Here is a 19,978-nt window from a genome sequence, read left to right on the forward strand (position 1 = left end):
AGAGTAGAAGAGAAGAAGAGAAGAAGAGAAGAAGAGAAGAAGAGAAGAAGAGAAGAAGAGAAGAACAATGGTAGAGTGGTAGGTGAAGTAGAAAAAAATGGTAGAATAAAAATAGTAGAAGAGTAGAATGGTAGAGTAGTAGAATGGTAAAGTAGAATAATGGTAGAATGGTAGAATAGTAGAGAAGAGTAGTAAGAATAGAAGAGAAGAGTAGAGTTGTAGAACGGTAAAGTAGTACAATGGTAGAATAGTAGAAAAGTAGATTAGCAATGGTCTCCAAAAAGAGTACAACTTTCTTAGGCACTGGAGGTGGTTCCTTACTCATGGATAGAGGATGTAGAAAGAGAGAGAGACATTCCATCACATAGAGAGGATTATCCAATGGAAGTCTCTTAAAGGCATTTCTATTGAAAAAGAGATAGACACTGAAACAGCGACACTGAAACAGACACACTGACAGAGACCCTAACGTTTGCAATAATCCAATTTCAATTGACTTTGCAACTTCCTCTAAATTGACTTCTATTTAATGTTAATGGAAGACTAATGAGTCCTTTAATGGAATAATTCCTTTTAATGCAACTCTCTTAGAACCATCTCTATTGAAATGAGTAAAACTCACCAGCAATTCTAGAATAACAGTCTTCTAACAAAGACTCCTCGACGCTAACACCACTAGGCAAGCTTCACTGGAAATTTAAAGTCTCTTCCTTCCGTTCATCACCATCTTCACTTTAGCTCACTTGATGTCAAGACAACGGCTTTTATTATTCTATTATACACTTGATAAATATTATTGTACAACGTAGTGTCGGTTTCAGGCTTTACACTATTCCTCGAGCAATCATGATACCGTAATAATTCAGTAACTCACTCCTTTTGCATCTTCTTCAATCTTCTATGCTTTCTCTTTCTTTTTTTATTCGTTCAATTTCCTCTGTATTTTATCGCTTTTTACTTGACCTTCACCAACACTACGGTAATGTCGTCTTCCTTTCCTCCTAAGTACTTCTGGCCTGTCAATCTCGATAACTCCTGGGCAAACGCACTAGGGAAGTTGGTATCTTTCGAAACCTTGACTACCTCCTTCACAAATAACTGAGCTACTTCATCCAACTTGTTCGATTTCTCATCCAATTGGTCCTTCAAGAAGATCTCTATATCCTTTGGAATCACATTATCTGTCACACCATCGGTGGCAAACATGATCACATCGCCACTTTGCAAGTCCCAGACGTATTCGTCGGCCAATTCAGGCGAGTCGATAATGTATCTTCTTCCCTCCAATTCCGCCTGCCTGACAATCTGTTTAGGAATCTTCGCCAATTGGTAAGGGGTATTGAAATTGTGAGTCTGGAAGTGAGATTCATTGATTAATTGATAATCTCTGAATAATCCACACCACGAATCTCCCAAATTAGACACTTTGAGCTTCTTGTCGGGAGTTAATATACCGAAACAGGCAGTAGTTCCTCCGATTTCAACCTTTGGCGAATGTGTAATCTCCTCAAATGCCTTCAGAAGCAATTGCTTTGGCGTTACGTTAGCAAGGTCCTCACTGGCCTCGAATTTGGCTCTAAACGACGCACACAATTCTCTGGAAATGGCAGAAGAATCGTAACCCGCTTCGGACCATCCTCCTACACCATCGGCCACACCAACAGCCAAATATCCCTGACCCAACTCCTTCGACACAAATAGATTATCCTCACCAGAAGGCGATTCCAATGCTGGACTTGGTTTGTTGTGTTTCTTCTTGAATAAATTGGACTCTTCTCTGTCCTTTGGTTGATATGCTACGGCGACTTCATAGTGCAACACCGAAGTCAATGCATTGTCGTAGTTTGTAGCGGCGGCAGCAGCACTGGCGCTGGCAGCCGCACCGGTGGCCGTTGTGAACGATTTGGACGAGCCTCCCGTGGACTTTGGCGACCAAGACGACGATGAGAAGCTGAAAGACCGTCTAGCGATGGTTCTTGTTCCTGCCAGCGATACTGAGCCTATCACTGCTCCATTTCTAGCCACCGTGGGGATTCCGCGCTTGGCGACAAACGAGAACAACATGGAAACTAGCACTATCACGATATACAATGCAAGCGCCCTTCTATTGGCCATACTACACGGAGAAGAACCCTAAAGAAACATCGGATGTCTACAGTTTTTGGTAGCAGAATCGATGCAAATTGTTAGGTGTATGGGTGGTGTGCATATAGAGGAGAAGGAAGAGGAAGTGGGTATTGCATATAGACGAGATTGATACATTAGAGAGATGTATATTAAGGTGTAGTAATTGGGGGAAGTGGATTATTGTAGGGAAAGTGGATTTGATGGTGAGGTGGGGAGTTTAAGGGTGAATGGGGTTGGAAGTATGGGGTTGAGATTGAGATCTTACTTTTTTTGGGACTTTTCATGAGAAATTGGTGTGAATGGATTGGGTTCGAAGTAATGAGAACTATGATAAGTATGAGAAGTATGAGAAGTACGAGAGAAGAATTTGGCTGCGGAAAGTGAGAGGTGGGTCTTTAAAAAAGAAATTCATCGCACGAATAATGATAGAGAAGAGGAAGAAAGAAGAGAGATGGGAAGATGAATGATGAGGTGGGCTGTTATTAGGCAAGATTTGGATGTGATGATGGATATTATTATATAAATAGAAGCCGAGGTAAAGATGTAAGGTGAAGTAATGAATGTCATGATATATATGCTATATATGTATATGTATGTACATAACTATGTATATATATATATTTCTGTATGTGTGTAAATAATAGAAGATATGTCAATAATAGAAGATATGTTAATAATGGAAGATATTTTAATAATAGAAGATAGTTAATAATAGAAGATATGCTAATAATAGAAGATATGTCAGTAATAAAAGATATGAGATGGCTGCGGAATCAAGCGAATCGTAGACTGCCGAACAAGCGAATCGCTGACTGCGAAGAGTGAACAGAGACGAGATCGTTGCAAATCAACCGATTTAATGAGATATTCGCAGCCGATTTCTTTTTTTTTAGCGAGAGAGTTTAGCGAGAACTTTAGCCAGGGGAAGGGAAGGGGAATATGAAGAGAAAGAGATGGAAAATGAGCAGAAATTATGATATTAATGTTTGGTGGGGTAGAGGTAGTTAGTTTGAGAAGAAGGCATTGATATTAAATGTGTGGAGGTAGTAAATGCGTGATCGTAGTAATGAGCAGAGAGTGTGAGAAGAAGCCATTTTGAAATAGAACGTGTGGAGGGGGTAGAGGTAGTGAGAATGAGAAGTTGCCAATGAAATCAAAGGTAAGCGGGAAAGAAGCAGCGGATTCGACAAGAAGCCCTTGATCAAAGATTAATAACTTATCAGGTATACCCACACATACGAAGCACATTAGGGCCATGAAACAGACATTACCTCATATAGGTAGACAGTAATAGACATAGTAGCATGCACCTTTTCATCACACTAGGTTAAACAATCTCCAATACACTCGAACAAACTATATCTGACTCTAAAGGCATATTAACTCACAGTATAATAACTCATTAACATTTACTCATTAACATTAATTCATTAATATAATTCACACTAGCATTCACTCAAACTAACATTCACTGACACTAATATTAACTCTAAGTCATAGTTTATTAACTCATACTAATAAACTCAAGCTCATAGTGTTTAGTCATACTTCATAAGTCATAGTTTATTTACTCATAGTATTAAGTCACACTTTATTTTTCATACTAACTAACTTCAATCGATTCTTTATTAACATACTAAGCACACTAATATTAACTCACGCATATTCACACTCCTCAACATCATCAACTCACACTCACACTCACTATTCACTCACACTCACTATTCACTCACACCCACTATTCAATCACAAACAGAAGTAACTCACTCACTAACTACACACTCACTAACTACACACTCACTAACTACACACTCACTAACTACATATCCACTAACTACCACACGCACTCACTCACTAACATATTCACTAACACACTAAATACGCACTCACTAACTCATTCAATAACTACATACAGACAAACTAACACATACAGACAAACTAACACATACAGACAAACTAACACATACAGACTAACTAACACTCACACACTCTAACATTCACACATTGACTCGACGGAATAACACTGTACTCACACACACACAAACACTTCTATTCCCACTGTCTAAACCCACGCCTCAATAGAAGCTGATCTCTCAGTCTCTCAGTCTAACTAACACTCACATTCTCTCACTGTCATTCTTCCCACACACACACTCTCACACTCTTTTACTCTCTCTCTTTTACTGCCTCACACACTCACTCTTCCACTCTTCCATTCTTTCCTTCCCTCAACCACACCCACACCGCAATACCCACCCTCACTCTCCAACCGGCCAATCACAGCTTGTAGGCAGGCGCCAAATGCGGAATGAAAAAAAATCAAAACCGTTCCCTTTGAAAACTCACCATAATCACCGTTGCAACCTCAGTTAATCCACCGGTAGACTCTTCTCGCCAACCCGAACCCATCACTCCCACATCTGCACCAACACCACAATGTCCGTCAACTTCAACGTCTTGAGATACTCCCTTTTGGGTGCCGGTATCGTCTACGGTGCCGTCCACAGATACTCATTGGAGAGCGCAGTGGCCGAGAAGAAGGCTGCTTCCCAATGGAAATCCGAAGAGAAGTTGATTAAGCAAGCCAAGGCTGAATACGCCAAGTTGAACCCATCCAAGGAGCCTGTTACCCCAGCTGCCGCTGGTTCTATCAACTGGGAAGACCCTAACTTGGACATCGGCAGCGCCTTGGAGTCCTTGATCCAGAAGTTGGATTAGATGAATTGATCTGTAAAAGACCCCAGTGGCATCAGCTGCACTAGAGAATCGCCGCTTTTCCTACTATAATTAATGCTGGTTTGCATCTGGCTTGCAATGGTTGTATGATTGTTTTCGTTGTTCGTCTTTTTGAGTTGAAATTCCCGTATTATTATTCAATGTACTTCCATAGAGATGGAATTAGCTCGCTAGTCTCCTTCCGATACACTAAAATATAGCAGCTGCTACCACATGTCTACAATTGGTCATTTCTATTTCATACTTTATTCACATCTTCATCATCATCTTCTCCACCCTGTTAATTTATTAGAATTGGTGCGGAGGGCTATCCAGTTCTCCGTCGGCATCTATTCATAAAAGAATCGCGGTTTATCCGTCCATATCGGAGCGACTCTCGTTCCATTTACTTCGTTTGCTTTACTTAGGTAATGTGTATATAATCGACATTGTCACCATAGAATTGTAACTGTGTAGTATACGTAGAGGGGAGCTTTTGCAATAGATTTGGAAATATTTGCTTGGACATTGTATTGTGGGACATTTGGATTGTGCAATTCCTTGCTTATGAACCAGACTTTGCCATTGAAGTATTTCATTACATGGTTATTCTTTTCAATGTCAACCAACTGCAATCTCGAGGAATTGGTGATCACAAATATTTAAATGAAACATTATGAAATTCTCTTCTATTTATCTTTCTCTTCATATATATTTGAGATTCAGCCAATTATGGACATGAGCCTTTGTAGTACTCCTTATAAGTCAAAAGAACCAGTATGCTTTCTTGATTGCAAGTCTAATGATGGTTATCTAAGGAGTACCTCTTTATCAGTTGGAATGAAATCTATTTGACTGGTCCTACCTACATACTCTATTTTACAAACTCTTACTATCTTAATTTTGCTTACTATTTCTGACTCTGTCTGCCTGGAATACTAAGAGAATGCTAAGATTTCGGCAAAGTCTTCACCACACCTCAAATGAATGAACTATATGAATTATCTTCTAACAGCTCACACTAATGCCCAGGCTCTCTTCATTATTCAACACATTCTTTTATGCTTTTTTTCACCACTTCCACAAATCTCACCTGTCACACAACAATTCCTCCCTCATATACTAATGAGTACCTTATCAAGCTTTCTTCCTTTCATACTATCCCACTACTTCTAGGAATACTTACTAACAAACACCAATTTGCAGCAACTGCATATACTCACAGTTGCACATATAAAGTGAACCATGTTATCTGCAGTGCTGGAGTTTTTTTAATCCTTCTCCAGAATTTATTACGTAACCCATTCTGCTTCCATTTCAAGGGAGTTGGTCTACTGTACTGTATCATTGATACGATTATCTTCTATATATCTCGATATACATATATGTATGTATGTATGCTTATATATGTATAACTGAATGTCTCTATATTGAAGGAGGCAATAGGACAATGGGGAAAAAAAGACACAGACAAATCAGACGAAAGCCCTATTTGCCAGTTATAGGACTACAAATTCCTCCTCAACGGGAATCACATTCATACAACGAAACTACCTCTTTAATATATATATATATATAGAAGCTTCCTATTCCTCACATCTACTGAAGAATCGTTATCCTAACCACTCCGTAACTCTACTCAGTACTTCACCCAACTCTACTAACATTTTTTTTGAAAACTACAACAGTTGCAACTCGATGGTATACAGACATGTCTCACATCTTACATCTCACATCTTACATAATCAATTGACACTGAGCTCAACCACCATACTGCACCTTATATATCTATATCATCACGTGACCACATTTTACGTCCCTCGGCTTCTCCCATCAAAGAACATTTTTGGTGCCCCACAAAAATCGTTCTTTTGCTGTAGAGATCATAACGTTTATTCTTCTTCAACCAGCGCCATGTCAGTTGTCAACGACCGGGCATTGCCATTTGCAGATGCTGCGACAATAGGTATGTTACAGTTGTAGTTTTTCAGCGAAATCGCCATTGAAGGACGCTCTCTATAGCCTTTACTCATTCAGATTACTAACGTGAAAAGTCCGTGCTCATCAGAAAGATGCTTATTTCGAGTCGTCTTATCGAACTCAAGTCCAGGATGTACTCCAGATGCTTAAAGGGCAGCGGTTTGTAAATACTTACCCCGAGGAAATTACCGTTTTCGCCAAATCAGCCTACTTGGCCCTCACAACATTGATCGGCGCTAGGACATTGGGAGAGGAGTACGTCGATTTGATATATGTCAATCGAACCGGTAAGAAACTTCCTAAATTACTCCCGAGAATAGGATTTATTCTCTCGTATGCATTACTACCATACTTGGTGACAAAATTGATAAGGAAACTCAAGCCTCTGCTCGATGAAGACGGCAAAGACACAAGAAGTGTCATAACAAAGTTATTGTCATCTTACACCAAGGTATTAGATACGCTCATGAACCTCCACATAGCTATTTTCTATTTTCAAGGAGAATTCTACTCATTATCCAAACGTATTTTTGGATTAAGATACGCCTTTGGCCACAATAAAGATCCTTCCAAATTTAATAGAGCCGGAAACTATTCACTTTTGGGTATAATAATCTTGTTACAATTTGCCGTCAAGGGGTTGATGAAGTTGAAAACATACAATGACGAATTAGCTACTGCATCTGCACGTAAGGAGGGCGAAGTAGAGTCTCCACAAGATCCTCAACAAATTTCAGAAATTGATACTTTGAGGGAAGTCAACAAAGATTATGGCAATAAGATAGTAGTAGACTTATCTGACCCGCAGCAGTTGCCGTACTTACCAGAAAACTCTCGCTCATGCATGTTGTGTTTGTCACCGATGACCAATCCTTCAGCTGCTAATTGTGGCCATCTCTTTTGCTGGGATTGCATAGTTGATTGGGTTAGGGAACACCCGGAGTGTCCATTGTGTAGACAGCTGTGCTTGGAGCAGAATTTATTACCTTTGAGGTAGATTCGTTGTATGAAAAACGCTTAAGTAGTATGGGTGTGTAATTCTAGGAGTCAGTATATATATTATATGCGTAATGAATGTTATGGGTTGACGAACGATACAATCTTAAAAGTAGGTAGATGTAGATATTATATTATTCAAAAAGATCCCAAGGTTCTTTAAGCCGATGACAAGAACATAATCCGTGCAAAAATTCAACAACACTTTCACTGAACTTGGTAAAGTGTTTGGGTGCAAAAAACATGGAGGCCCTCAATGATAAACGAAAAGGTTAGGTAACGAGCTCAGGTAAATAGACGTCGAATATCCTCAATTTGTTTCGAAATTAGAGTTATTTATAAACTTTGAAATGTAGAAGACATAAAGTAAAAATTAATACAATGAAGTAGAAGTCATTCCATTCTCCATTTATTATCCAGACAAAGGAAGCTTCACTTCAAAAGTCCAAAGTTCAAGTCTACAAAACAAATTCCTCCAAAAAAAAATACAAAAAATACAAAAAATACAAATATACAAAACCTAACCTTCCCAATTCCCTTGAAAACCTTTATAGCATCACATTACAAAACTCTGATCCTTTAACCAATAAGGATTTTCAACCAAAACCCTTTACCATGAAGATACCATAGTTCCTATTTTGAACACGGCTTACATAATAAGCAAATTAGACCATTCATTATAATACGCTTACATAATCACAACTGACTACCTGACAATTTGCAAAAAAATACCAATCCACATGCAGTCCGTTATTTCTACCGAGTTTACTTCTTTTGCTGACATAATCAGCGACTCGAAGAATAGAGAACCCATCAATGCCAACACTACAAACTTACCACAAGATACGTAGATGAAGGAGGCACTTTTATTTCCTCTGATTCAGTAAAAACCAAAAAAACCAGAAGACTCATCCTTGGAAACCACTCCGAATCCACTACTACACTTAAAACACCCATTTTTTACCCCAATAAACTACTATCTTACACCCAATACCAATACAATACCACAAACGGGTAGCCTTATTTCAATGATTATGTAATCAACATATATTTCCTCCAACAGACGCTCAAATCTTGCAGACAACATCAACATACACCAAATTTACGATTTCAATCAAAAGACGCCTTTTTAGTGTTATCTTGTTGGATGTTCTTCTGTTAAAACAAGGCATTTCTCGTGTAAAGAGACGGTATTGAACGTTCAGAAACAAGCCAGGAACCAGGTCGTTTGCACAATGTCGTCAAACAAGCGTTTTTCGTATGCTAGAACTGGAGATGAGACCTTAGAAGACGGAGAGTTGACAGCAGCCAGTCACAAGGACGAGCCTCTTAAACCAAAAAGCAAGAACTCATTGGTTTGGAAAGTCAACTATGTAGTAGGGTCAGCGTCGTCTCAATTTATGGGCTTTGCCATTCGTCACAAGAAAATCTTGTTGGGTGTGATCACTCTTGTGTGTCTCTCACTCTTCACCAACGTACCATTAATTCCACATTTCAGAACAGCTAGTCCCAACGTGGTGATAATCTTGGCAGCTAATGAAGGTGGAGGTGTTCTCAAATGGAAATCACCGCAAGAATGGTCTGTGGAGCGTTCTTCGATTGCAAACAAGAAGCATTACGCAAAAACTCATGGTTATGGACTCACCATCAAAGATATGACCATCAAGAAACGTTATTCACACGAATGGAGGGAATCCTGGGAAAAGGTGGATATTTTAAAACAAACCATGAGACAGTTCCCAGAAACAGAGTGGTTCTGGTGGCTAGACTTGCATACCTATATCATGGAACCTCAAATACCATTAGAACAGCATTTTTTAAATAACTTGGAAAACGCTACTTATAGAACTCTCGATACCTTCAATCCGCTTAGAGTATCTACAGATCTTCCATATGTAGATTACACGCTGCCTATTGACATGATTATTACCCAAGACTGTGGTGGTTTCAATTTGGGCTCTTTCCTCTTGAGACGTTCAAGTTGGTCCGAGATGTTATTGGACATCTGGTGGGATCCTGCCATGTACGAGCAGATGCACATGCAATGGGAGCACAAAGAACAGGACGCTTTAGAAACATTATATACGACACAAGCTTGGATAAGAGAAAGAATTGGGTTTTTGCCATTGCGTAAAATCAATGCTTTTCCACCAGGAGCTTGTTCGGACAGCGCAGATGATCCTCAATTTTTCTTCCAGGACCACGATTTTGTGATTAATATGGCTGGATGTGAATGGGGAAGAGACTGCTGGGGGGAGATGGAGCATTACAAGGCGTTGGGCAAGAAATTGCACAAAAAGTGGTGGCATCTCTGGTGAATGACTGAATTAAACAGCAATTTCAAGCCAAGTAGATAAAGAACTTTGTCCTGTAATACACAACCGTCACATGAAAAGAATTTCAGTGTTGGCATGTGTCACTGAGTGTCACATTGTTGTCAAATATTTTTCAGTCTGCCCTGTAGAGACGTCAAGTAACAACTATTACTGTAGAATGTCCAAAATTATCTCAGACTTTGATTGGACTACCTACAATGAAGAGATGTAGCTTCTGAAAGGAAGTACAAAGCCGGTCATGCAGAAGACTCATCTTAGAACTAATGACATCCCTTTATTGATTTTATAATATTTGCTGCACTGAGATATCCTTTTTCATTTCGCACATACGTCAATTGCAGCTCGCATCTAAGCACATTCTCAGATTCCATCTGATTATTTTGGTGAACAATGGTTACCACTCTTAGCAAGGTCACTAACACACAACGGTTCGGATGGTCTCAAGGTCTTAAGAAGACAGTCCACTGCAACCCCATGAAACCATATGTTCATGTTCCACTTTGGAGTCTCTTTTTAGAATAAATGGCATATACTACTAGTTGCTGTTAATTCTACACTGCTTTAAATTTACTTCCAAGCTCTTTAGATCCTCGGATTTATTACGGCTTGCCCAAATCAAGATTTGCTCCCTCCAAGTGTTCTATTAAAAATCTCTAAGAGATATACTAATTAATGCAAATGCACTGAAATGTCATTGACCCTGCAGAGTGGACCCATTCTGGAAGCAGTACTATATGCAACAAGTTCCATGATATTTCTTTTCCTTCACACACTTTATAGCAATCAATGCTGGGAACGATCCCGAATTCGCCTAACTACCCAATATATGCATGAGCTATTGTGGGAGGTACTCAGAAGTTCCTTATTTGCTCTACAACTAGGAGAAAGCATTTAAGTTCGGAATAAAAAAATATTATCACATCACCTGCTTCTCAAAGATTTGTACAATAACCGAAAGTCAATTAGTTGCCCCTACACTAAAAGGACATTTAGTTAGACTGTCCAAGGAGGACTTGTGTGGACATTATATCTCAGATAAGTAGTCCTTGAAAGTAGTCCCTAATACGGTGAGATGTCTCGTGAGTGTTGCCTGGATAGAATAAGCCTCATTGAGACTACCCCTGCATTTTTGAGGATAAGATCGGTGCAAGATCCAGAAGACCTTCTAGTTGCAATCACACGGATAGAGAAGAACAGTACAAATCTCATACAAATATCGAACCATGTTGTAATGACCGGGAACAGTACGAAGTGAAATAGCCTTTACTAAAAATAATTAGAAGTCCCTATGACATATGGACAATAAAGTCCTTAGGATTTTGCACTGTATTTTTGTGCCAAGACTCGATTTCCTCTTTGGACTCAGAACGAGATTTAAGGTTTGGATACCCGAATAGAACCTGCTTTCGGTATTTCAAAATAGAACCAACTAGAATCGACGACTGCAACAGATGTGAGCACATTGTGATAAACCCAATTCAATGTTTCAAAATCATCGACTGGAATCACGACTGCAACAGAAGTGAGCACATTGTGATAAACCCAATGGAATGTTTTAAGACAGTACTGAGGGAAATCAACCACTGCGACAGAAGTGAGAACATCGTGAAAAAAACCCAAATGCAATGAATCGAATGCAATGGATAGGTGCTATGGGTCCTTTGTATTTTTACTTGCAAAATGGCTACAAGCACTTTGTGACTGATATCTATGCGACTGTTGAGGACCAATATCAGATCCCTTTTACTAGCCACAACTGACCACCTTCCCCAGACCAAACACAAAACATTCCAATGCAAAAGAGGATCATTACTTACCTACCCCTTGCACCTCTACATCCTTAACCCCCCAGTTAACTACCCGCAAAGCCACATCCTTCTACCTTACATTAAAGGTATAATAAGTGATCGGCATTGTGCTGCTTATATTTTTCATGGAAGCTTATGCTTATGTCATGCCGAATTCTGCATGTTGGAGATGGAAAATTATTCTTTTTTTCTGTGGTTGCAAAGAGTTGGCCCACCAGAAGTTGAGATGATTCTTTGTATCTGCTTTTGCATTAGGCAGACAAGATATGCAAAATAGAAGCCTGACACACTGTAGAGTCTGGGAAAGATCCTGGGCCAGATCTCAGATTCGGGATTCAAACTGTTCTATTTTTGGTTCAATTAGCCCACAGGAAGTAGCTGACCCAAGAGATTCCTAGGTACTGTCGAGAGATTAGGATGCAAAATCATCTCCGTGTTATGCAAGTTCGGAAGAAATGAGGCTGGGCCACTACATCTTGATGACAGAATGGAAAATATTCTATTCAACAGATCCTTGAACTGGCCCATTGCAAGCGGGTTGTCAGTGGTTGATTGCACACAATTACCTCAACTGAGTAATGATAAAGGTATAAATAAATCAGTTTTGTCATAGAAACAAATCTTTGATCATAACTTATCAAACAAGATCAAAATCATGAGGTTGCCATTCAGACTGGCAACAGCTACATTACTTCTTTTATCGCCGGCAATGGCTCCGACGATTTGGTTATTAGTGAAAACACAATTGATAGCACTGATAGTATAACTTTCACCCAGAATGTTATCGTTAACAGTGGAGTATTCTTTTCACTAGATAAAGGACTAATACACTATTTTTATCAGGATGTTACATTCGATGGTCAACTTTTCGTTACAAATCAAAATATGGCATCAGTCATGACTGTTAATGTTATGTTTACCACAAACGTTGTTGTAAACAACGGATGTATTGTATTGGACGATGGAAATGCGACGTCTGGATCCACATTCAACTGGATTGTGCCTCTTTCGAGAATATGGTATGGTTCGCAGGTATCGGTGATACTGGAGGATCTACCATGTGTGATCCTGAACAAACCTTCATCAACTCTGGAACATATTTCTCTATCAGTATAATTCAAGGAGAGGAGGAACATCACGTTTAGGTAGAGATGGTTCAACTATAACTAATGATGGTACAGTTTGTTTATTTCAAAATAATTACGACCAAAACTCGATAGTGGAAGGAGATGGATCCTGGGATGTTGGTTATGATTCAAATTTTGAGGCAAGCAATCTTAATACGATACCAATCCAAGAGGGGCAACTAATCTACCTTAGTACTCCCTCTTCTAGTTTGAGAATCGATACTAACAATCAAAATGTGCCTCTTCATGTTGCGGGCTGGGGTAATAACAATGTCATTGGGCTTATGTCACAAATAGATAGCTTTTCTTACGACGGAGAAATCTTGTCCATTATCTCCGGTCTTATACATATCAAATTGACATTGGGCCGGGATATGATACTTCGTTAATGAGTATCGACATGGCAGTTTTTGGTGAGGTTGCGGCAGGAGCCGGTGGACCGCAAATGGTGGAATTTTGTATTCTGGTCCACCTCCACAAGCCGAACGGCCAGCACAATGTAATGATTGTCCTCCTCCCCCTCGTGCACCTGCCTTTGTTCCGAACCCCACTACAACCATTACGTCAACTTCGTTAGAAACATTTACTTCGACTACAACTGAAACAGACACAATTGGTGGTACTGACACCGTGGTAATTCAAGTGCCTCCAGAACCTACTGCGACTGAGTATACTACTACATTCACCACCACCGATGAAGATGGACAAGAAACAACAGAAAGAGGAGTTGTAATTGTCACTAGTGATCCTGAAGAGCCATCCCCACCACTTCATTAATCCCTGCTACCGCTGAACCTGCTGCCACTGAGTATACTACCACCTTTACGACAACAAATGCTGAAGGCGCTGAGACAACAGAAAGTGGTGTCGTTATCGTTACTACTGATACTGAAGGCGAATGGTTCACCACCACTTCGTTATTCCCTGGTGTACCTACAGTAACGTCGTACACTACTACGGTCACATGTACCAAGGACGATGGATCAGTTGAGACTGACAGTGGTGTCGTTATCGTTACTACCAATACTGAAGGTGAATGCTTTACTACCACTTCATTTCTTTCCAGTAAGACGATTGATGTTGATATAAGTGAATATAGCAGTACATTTATTACTATAAATGAAGCTGGTAATGCTTCTACGGTGGTAGGAAATGTTGTTGGTACTGTTGATTCTCAACGTAGTCTCCACACAACTACTTCTTTCATAGAGAGTTCAACTATTGTATGTGCAAAGGGTCATTGCGTTACTCTCACGGAAACTATGACTGTGACATTGATATCAGGGTTTACCTCAACTCTGGTCATGGATCAGATTCTGGACAAGATGCTGAGACGCCTGCAAATGGTGCCACTTCTGAAACTAACTCAGACTTGGGATCAGGTACTGAGTCTGGAGCAAAGCCTGACTCTGGAATTGGTGGCACTGGTTCAGGCACTGGTTCTGGTACTGACTCTGGAGCTAGCTCTGGTTCTAGTGCTGACTCGGGTACTGGTGCTGATTCTGGCGTCGGAGGTGAAGGTTCTGAATCCGGTGACCAGTTAGGACTAGGTGGCGACTCGGGTGTGCAGACATACGAAGGTACATCCAACTCCTTGATTCCATTACATCTGTTACATTTGGTTGTCATCGCTTTTTTGGCTTCTATTTTCGTTTGATAAATTATTCGATTTCTTTAATAGTTCGTGGTCCTAAAAAGACTGAACTATGCTTAACGCCCTTTTAAATAATTTCAACTTTAACTTCTCCTGACGCTCTTCTATTTTCGATTTCGTTATTTTTGCCACTTTAATATTAAGCATTATTTAAGAATACTGGAAACGACTCTTAGAAGTCTCTCTGGTAAGATCAATTATAGTATATCTCATTGCGTAGCAAAGGGTCCATCGTAATAATTGGACAATAAACTCATGACTCGTCAGTTCAAAGATTAACGAAGCTGTATCCATTTCTGATATTGATGGCACTAAGGTATTGAAGCTGTCCGGCAACTGTACCATTTTCCCACCTGGCTCAACATTAGGTACTCAACAATCCAGTAGTATTAATTCTTGCTGGTATCTGCCCTTGGCATAGCATTTTTTTGCAACATACTCTTCCACATGGTAGCGCCACATTTACTTATTTACTGTTCACACAAATTATCAAACCAACTAGTATATGGTTCACTAGCTATCCAACTTCTAACTGAGTTACTTAGTATGCACTAAGTAGTCACTCGTGACTTACACACTAACACTTTAACTCGCTTGTATGCCAAACTCATACGGTGTACTAACTGCATTAAGTACTAACGTCTAATCACTCTATACGACTCATTAACTAACAACTCACCAACAAGTCACTGACAAGTCACTGACAGCTCACTAAACACACTCTAGAACTTAATAAAAACTTTTTAACATCTCACTGACAACTCACTAATCACTCTCTACATCTACTCTCTACATCTCACTAACATAAGCACTTCTTTACATCACTCACTCGCTCACACTCGTTCACTCATTCACTTTCCCCTACCATTTTTCCATGGTCCATGGTAGCGCTTCTTTACCCCCAGCAAAACACACGCGCAGTTTATCGGTTTGTCCTCACCATAAATAAGGTCGTGTCCCCTGCTCCAATTCTCAATTTAGCCGCCCTCACAAAAAAAATGAACTTTCACAGAATTTAAAACTTTACAGCCAACTGTTGCCAGTAACAACTTGTGCAATTAGGGGGTTATTCACAGCAAAGACGTCAAATTAATCGCACACATCATGTCAGACAACTTCTGGTTCAACGACAATGCGTTTCAGGGCGGTTTGAACGGAGGAAACGGAGGAAATTCGGGGAAAGGAGATGACTTTTTGAATAACATCTTTGACCAGAACCAACCACCGCGCCAGCAGCAACAACAACAACAACAACAACAACAACAACAACAACAACAACAACAACAACAACAACAACAACAACACCACCACCACCAGCAACAGCAACAGCAGCAAATTCTTCAAAAACAACAACAGCAACAACAACAGCAGCAGCGCCAGCCCTCACAAACTCAATCAATTAATACATCTGAATTATCTCCTCATTTAAGTGGTAACCATCAACCTGGGGGAGCAACTTCTGGAGGAGATTCCTCGGCTGATTACGGTCTTTCTCAGCTCATGGGCCAGCAGCATCAGCAACAACAACAACAGCAGCAGCATGGACAGAATCCTCAAAATATGAGCCCTCAAATGTTTCTCAGACAAGTTCAGAACCAACAGAACCCTCAGAGTCCACCACAGTTCCAGCAACAGCCTCAACAATTGGACCAGAACAAACAGGAGCAGCTATTGAGAATGAGACAACAGATATTACAGCAGCAAATGGTCCTGAAGCAACAACAGCAACAGCAGAATCTGCATCAACAGCCTCAAAATCCAAACCAGAATCAGAACCAAGGTCAAGGTCATAATCCACAAGCTCAACAGAATTTCAACCTAATGAATAGCACCATGTCACCAGCTCAAAACCATGCGTCCATGCGTCTCAAAAATGCCAACTTGGGACTTCAAGACAACTCTGGTGTCAACTCTCGTTCTCAAATTCCAACACCAGGAGCTCAGCAAGGAACTCCTAACCTTCAGCACGCCAACGCTACCAATCAAAGTTCATATGGGACTCCAGCCAACACAATGATTTCTCCACAGATCCGCCAAAATGGACCAATCCAACAGAACATTCCACCTGTAATGCAGCAGCAAAACTTAGGGAACCAGCCCTCCAACAATCCAAACAATCCAAACAATCTGGTAAACCCTGGGAACGCTGCTCAAGCTCGTCCTTCTCAAAGTCAAGTAGCCCAAATGCAGATAGAGATATTCCTTGCTACCCTTCATGACTACATGAGCCGTCGTGGAACTCCTATTTCTCACTCGCCTGTCGTTAATAACAAGAAAGTGAATTTATTCTTCTTCCATATCATGTCTCAGAAAATGGGTGGTCCGCAGCAACTATTAAAATGGGTGCAAGCCCCAATTAATCCCCAACAACCTCAGAGTCCATGGTTCCTCATAGGACAGCGTTTGGGATTATATGATGGTATAAACGTCCAAGACTTGGGTCAAAGGGAGAGAATTGATAGAGATATCGCAAATTGCTACGCAAACTTTTTGTTTCCGTATGAACAGCACAGTAGCACCCCTGACGGTGCCAGTGACTTACAACAACGTAGAGTACAATTTCAAAAGCAGGTCTTCTATCGCTTTCAACAGCAGCAAGCACAAGTTCAACAGTCACAACAGTCTCCAAACATGTCGCCCCCTGCGGGAGCTATCCAATCTCCTGCAATTGGAAATAACGTACCTACACCACTGGTAATGTCACAGCATAGTCCTGTTCTAAGTCAGGCTCCTACTCCACAACAAAGAAAAGTGCTGAGGGTAAGCAACCCATCCACTCAGAATTCTCCAAGTTTTGTCCAGTCACCATATTTACAAAATCTGCAATTATCTAGAGCTGGTAGTGTGGGACAGTCTCTGATGAATAATCAGCAACAATTAGGTAACCAGCAACAACCGTTGGGAGGTCCTCAATCCCAATTGAACCAACTCCAGCATGGTCAAAATCAAAGTCAACAACAGTTCTTTCAGCAACGGCAGCAGGCTCAACAAGCTCAACAAGCTCAGCAGGCCCAACAAGCCCAACAGCTTGCACAGAAACAGCAACAGCAGGCTGCTGCACAAGCAGGTCCTCAATTATCGCAGGCTCAGATTGCTACCAACAATGCTAAGCTTCAACGTGTTCAGGCTCAAAATGCTCAAATACAACAGGCCCAGTTTGCCCAGAGAGAAAGCATTGCCTCTTCTCAGGGATCGCCCGACAGTGCTCTGGTTTCTCGTAAAGATTCGTACTACAATCAACAACAGCCAATTCAAGAACCTCTACTTGAAAAGGAAGACCCTAACATTATTAAAAACTATGTTCCTTATAGGAAAATCATCGATACTCACGGTGGTTATGCGATCAAGGAGTTATCACAAGTTGCCAGCGAAATTGAAATCACCAAGCCTGTTTACTTATTCGCTCCAGAGTTAGGTTCTATTAACTTGCAAGCTTTAGTCATGGCATTAAAAAACTACACATCTGCAAATGGCGGTGAAGTTTTCAACTCATTGAATTCGCTTCTCGTGACCACTTCTGATGCTAACTATACGTTTAGAATTGATGATTGCCTAGAATTATTGGACTCGCTAGCTGCACTCGGTTTGAAGATATTAAAAAATATAAACTCCTCCGAACATGCGGAAGATCCTTTTATCGTCCAGGATATCAAAAAAGTATCCACCAACTCAATAATTGATAACATTTTTGAAAAGTATGTCAAGGAAGGCAAAAGAAATGCCGAGGACATTAAATTCGTAGTAGACTCTTTGACAGGAGAGATATTAGAGGACGAGGACTCTGACATGGAGATTGATGACTTGTTTACAGCTGATGACTATTCTGATGGCTCATCTGAGTCTTCAACAGAAACGAGAACTGAGGATATTCACTTCCACATTCCTGTTTATTCAACAATGCTTCAAAATTTTAAAGACGAAAACAAACACCACTTCAGCAAGATTCAAACCAAGAGCGCTATTGATGAGCAAATAATGCTTGTTGATCAGCTAATTACGGTGACTATGATTCTTAGAAACATTTCATTTGCTGATTTCAATAAAATCTCTATGGCTGCAAATAGCACATTGAGAGAGCTTATCTTTGCTATCGTGAAGAGCATCGGACTAAATGCAGAAAAATTCGTATTTAATAGAAAAAGACTCTGCCTTTTGAAAGACTGTTTATTGATTTTGGACAATATTGCATTCTACGTTGAGTTAAAAAGTTTGGAGGAGGCTTTTTTGTCTTTCGTGTTAATCAGCTCATTCGGACCTAAGTTGAGTGGAAAGGAATATGAAGTATTACAGACACACTTAGATACTCACTCATACTTGTCCTTCGGTATAGATGCCTTCACCAAGTTGATGGTTCGTGAGCCGCATAATCGCTCTTTAATCACCGCTGTTTTGACTGAAACACTCACAATCAGCTCGTCAGCAACGTATCAGAACACGAAACCCTTTATAATTAATAGTAAGGATCAAGAAGAGACCAAAAGATTGATTTCATCGTACTTGGCTGGAAACGAGGCTTCTGGAAAGCCGGGCAAGTTGTTGACAAGAGCATTTCAGTTATATATGAGCATCGTTCCATATGATGCTAATAGTTACGAATTTTCGAAATTTATTTTCACTAGAGCTCCAACTTTATCGCAGACTTTATTTGGAGTTAAATTACTTATAGATATGGTTCCCGTCGAAGATCTTGCTACTTCAGCCAACAAAGTATCACTTTATTGGCTTCTCAGGAACAAAGAGTTGATTTTGGCTAATTTATCCAGAGTGACCGTGGCTTTGGTTTCGGAAACAGGAAAATTCGCAAGAGAGTCGAACGAGTACAAAATTTTGACACTTGTTTTATCCAAGGCACTTATTGTTATCAACACATTGGTGTGTAATGTTGTCACTGCTAGAGAACTCTTGGTTACAAATGAAGACGCGGCTCTATCAGAAGAAATCAAGGAGTTAAGCGACTATTCTAGAGTTATGCCCGATGCTATAATGGCTTTGGATACCTTCCTTGCACCTAGTATCGACCCCAACTTGAGCAAGGAAGTGGTGCGTCTAGTACGCTCTTTGCGAGAACTATTCTGAGGTCTTGCTTATCTACCATTCACTCAATATTTGTACTATTATTGTAATATACGTAAATTCATAATACAGACCATCTAATACACTTCCTCAAATCGACCCATTTATTCTCTATTCGACGCAATTTCGATCTCCTGTCATATCAGTAATTATTTAACTGTA

At 40.2% G+C, this 19,978-nt stretch overlaps 6 protein-coding genes across 6 annotated transcripts; 5 read left to right on the top strand and 1 right to left on the bottom strand. All coding sequences in view use genetic code 12, as the record gives it.

Annotated features, from left to right (window-relative positions):
• Positions 1-657: 657 nt before the first annotated feature.
• Positions 658-2,143, bottom strand: PTC7 (type 2C protein phosphatase). Its single transcript, XM_064919715.1, has one exon. The coding sequence runs from the start codon at positions 2,113-2,115 to the stop codon at positions 955-957; it is 1,161 nt and encodes a 386-aa protein (XP_064774694.1). The 5' UTR covers positions 2,116-2,143; the 3' UTR covers positions 658-954.
• Positions 2,144-4,563: 2,420 nt separating this feature from the next.
• On the top strand, positions 4,564-4,845 carry RJT20DRAFT_144730 (F1F0 ATP synthase subunit e; the record flags this gene model as incomplete). The annotated part of the gene is made up of 1 exon (XM_064918752.1): positions 4,564-4,845. One exon carries the CDS (start codon positions 4,564-4,566, stop codon positions 4,843-4,845), a length of 282 nt encoding a protein of 93 aa, XP_064774695.1.
• Positions 4,846-6,661: 1,816 nt separating this feature from the next.
• Positions 6,662-7,919, top strand: RJT20DRAFT_126556 (ubiquitin-protein ligase peroxin 10). Its single transcript, XM_064916786.1, has 2 exons — positions 6,662-6,808; positions 6,897-7,919. Exons 1-2 carry the CDS (start codon positions 6,757-6,759, stop codon positions 7,817-7,819), a joined length of 975 nt encoding a protein of 324 aa, XP_064774696.1. The 5' UTR covers positions 6,662-6,756; the 3' UTR covers positions 7,820-7,919.
• A 1,026-nt stretch (positions 7,920-8,945) lies between these two features.
• MNN10 (alpha-1,6-mannosyltransferase) lies at positions 8,946-10,489 on the top strand. Its single transcript, XM_064919716.1, has one exon. It carries the CDS (start codon positions 9,054-9,056, stop codon positions 10,134-10,136), a length of 1,083 nt encoding a protein of 360 aa, XP_064774697.1. The 5' UTR covers positions 8,946-9,053; the 3' UTR covers positions 10,137-10,489.
• Positions 10,490-13,058: 2,569 nt separating this feature from the next.
• On the top strand, positions 13,059-13,478 carry RJT20DRAFT_93949 (Hyphally-regulated cell wall protein; the record flags this gene model as incomplete). The annotated part of the gene is made up of 1 exon (XM_064921507.1): positions 13,059-13,478. A coding segment is annotated over one exon (420 nt), but the record flags the coding sequence as incomplete, so codon positions are not given.
• A 2,717-nt stretch (positions 13,479-16,195) lies between these two features.
• On the top strand, positions 16,196-19,907 carry SWI1 (Swi1p). Its single transcript, XM_064916787.1, has one exon. The coding sequence runs from the start codon at positions 16,244-16,246 to the stop codon at positions 19,817-19,819; it is 3,576 nt and encodes a 1,191-aa protein (XP_064774699.1). The 5' UTR covers positions 16,196-16,243; the 3' UTR covers positions 19,820-19,907.
• Positions 19,908-19,978: the final 71 nt, after the last annotated feature.

The sequence above is a fragment of the Scheffersomyces xylosifermentans genome (assembly GCF_036884685.1).
Source record: "Scheffersomyces xylosifermentans strain CBS 12540 chromosome Unknown RJT20scaffold_3, whole genome shotgun sequence".
Lineage (NCBI taxonomy): Eukaryota > Fungi > Ascomycota > Pichiomycetes > Serinales > Debaryomycetaceae > Scheffersomyces > Scheffersomyces xylosifermentans.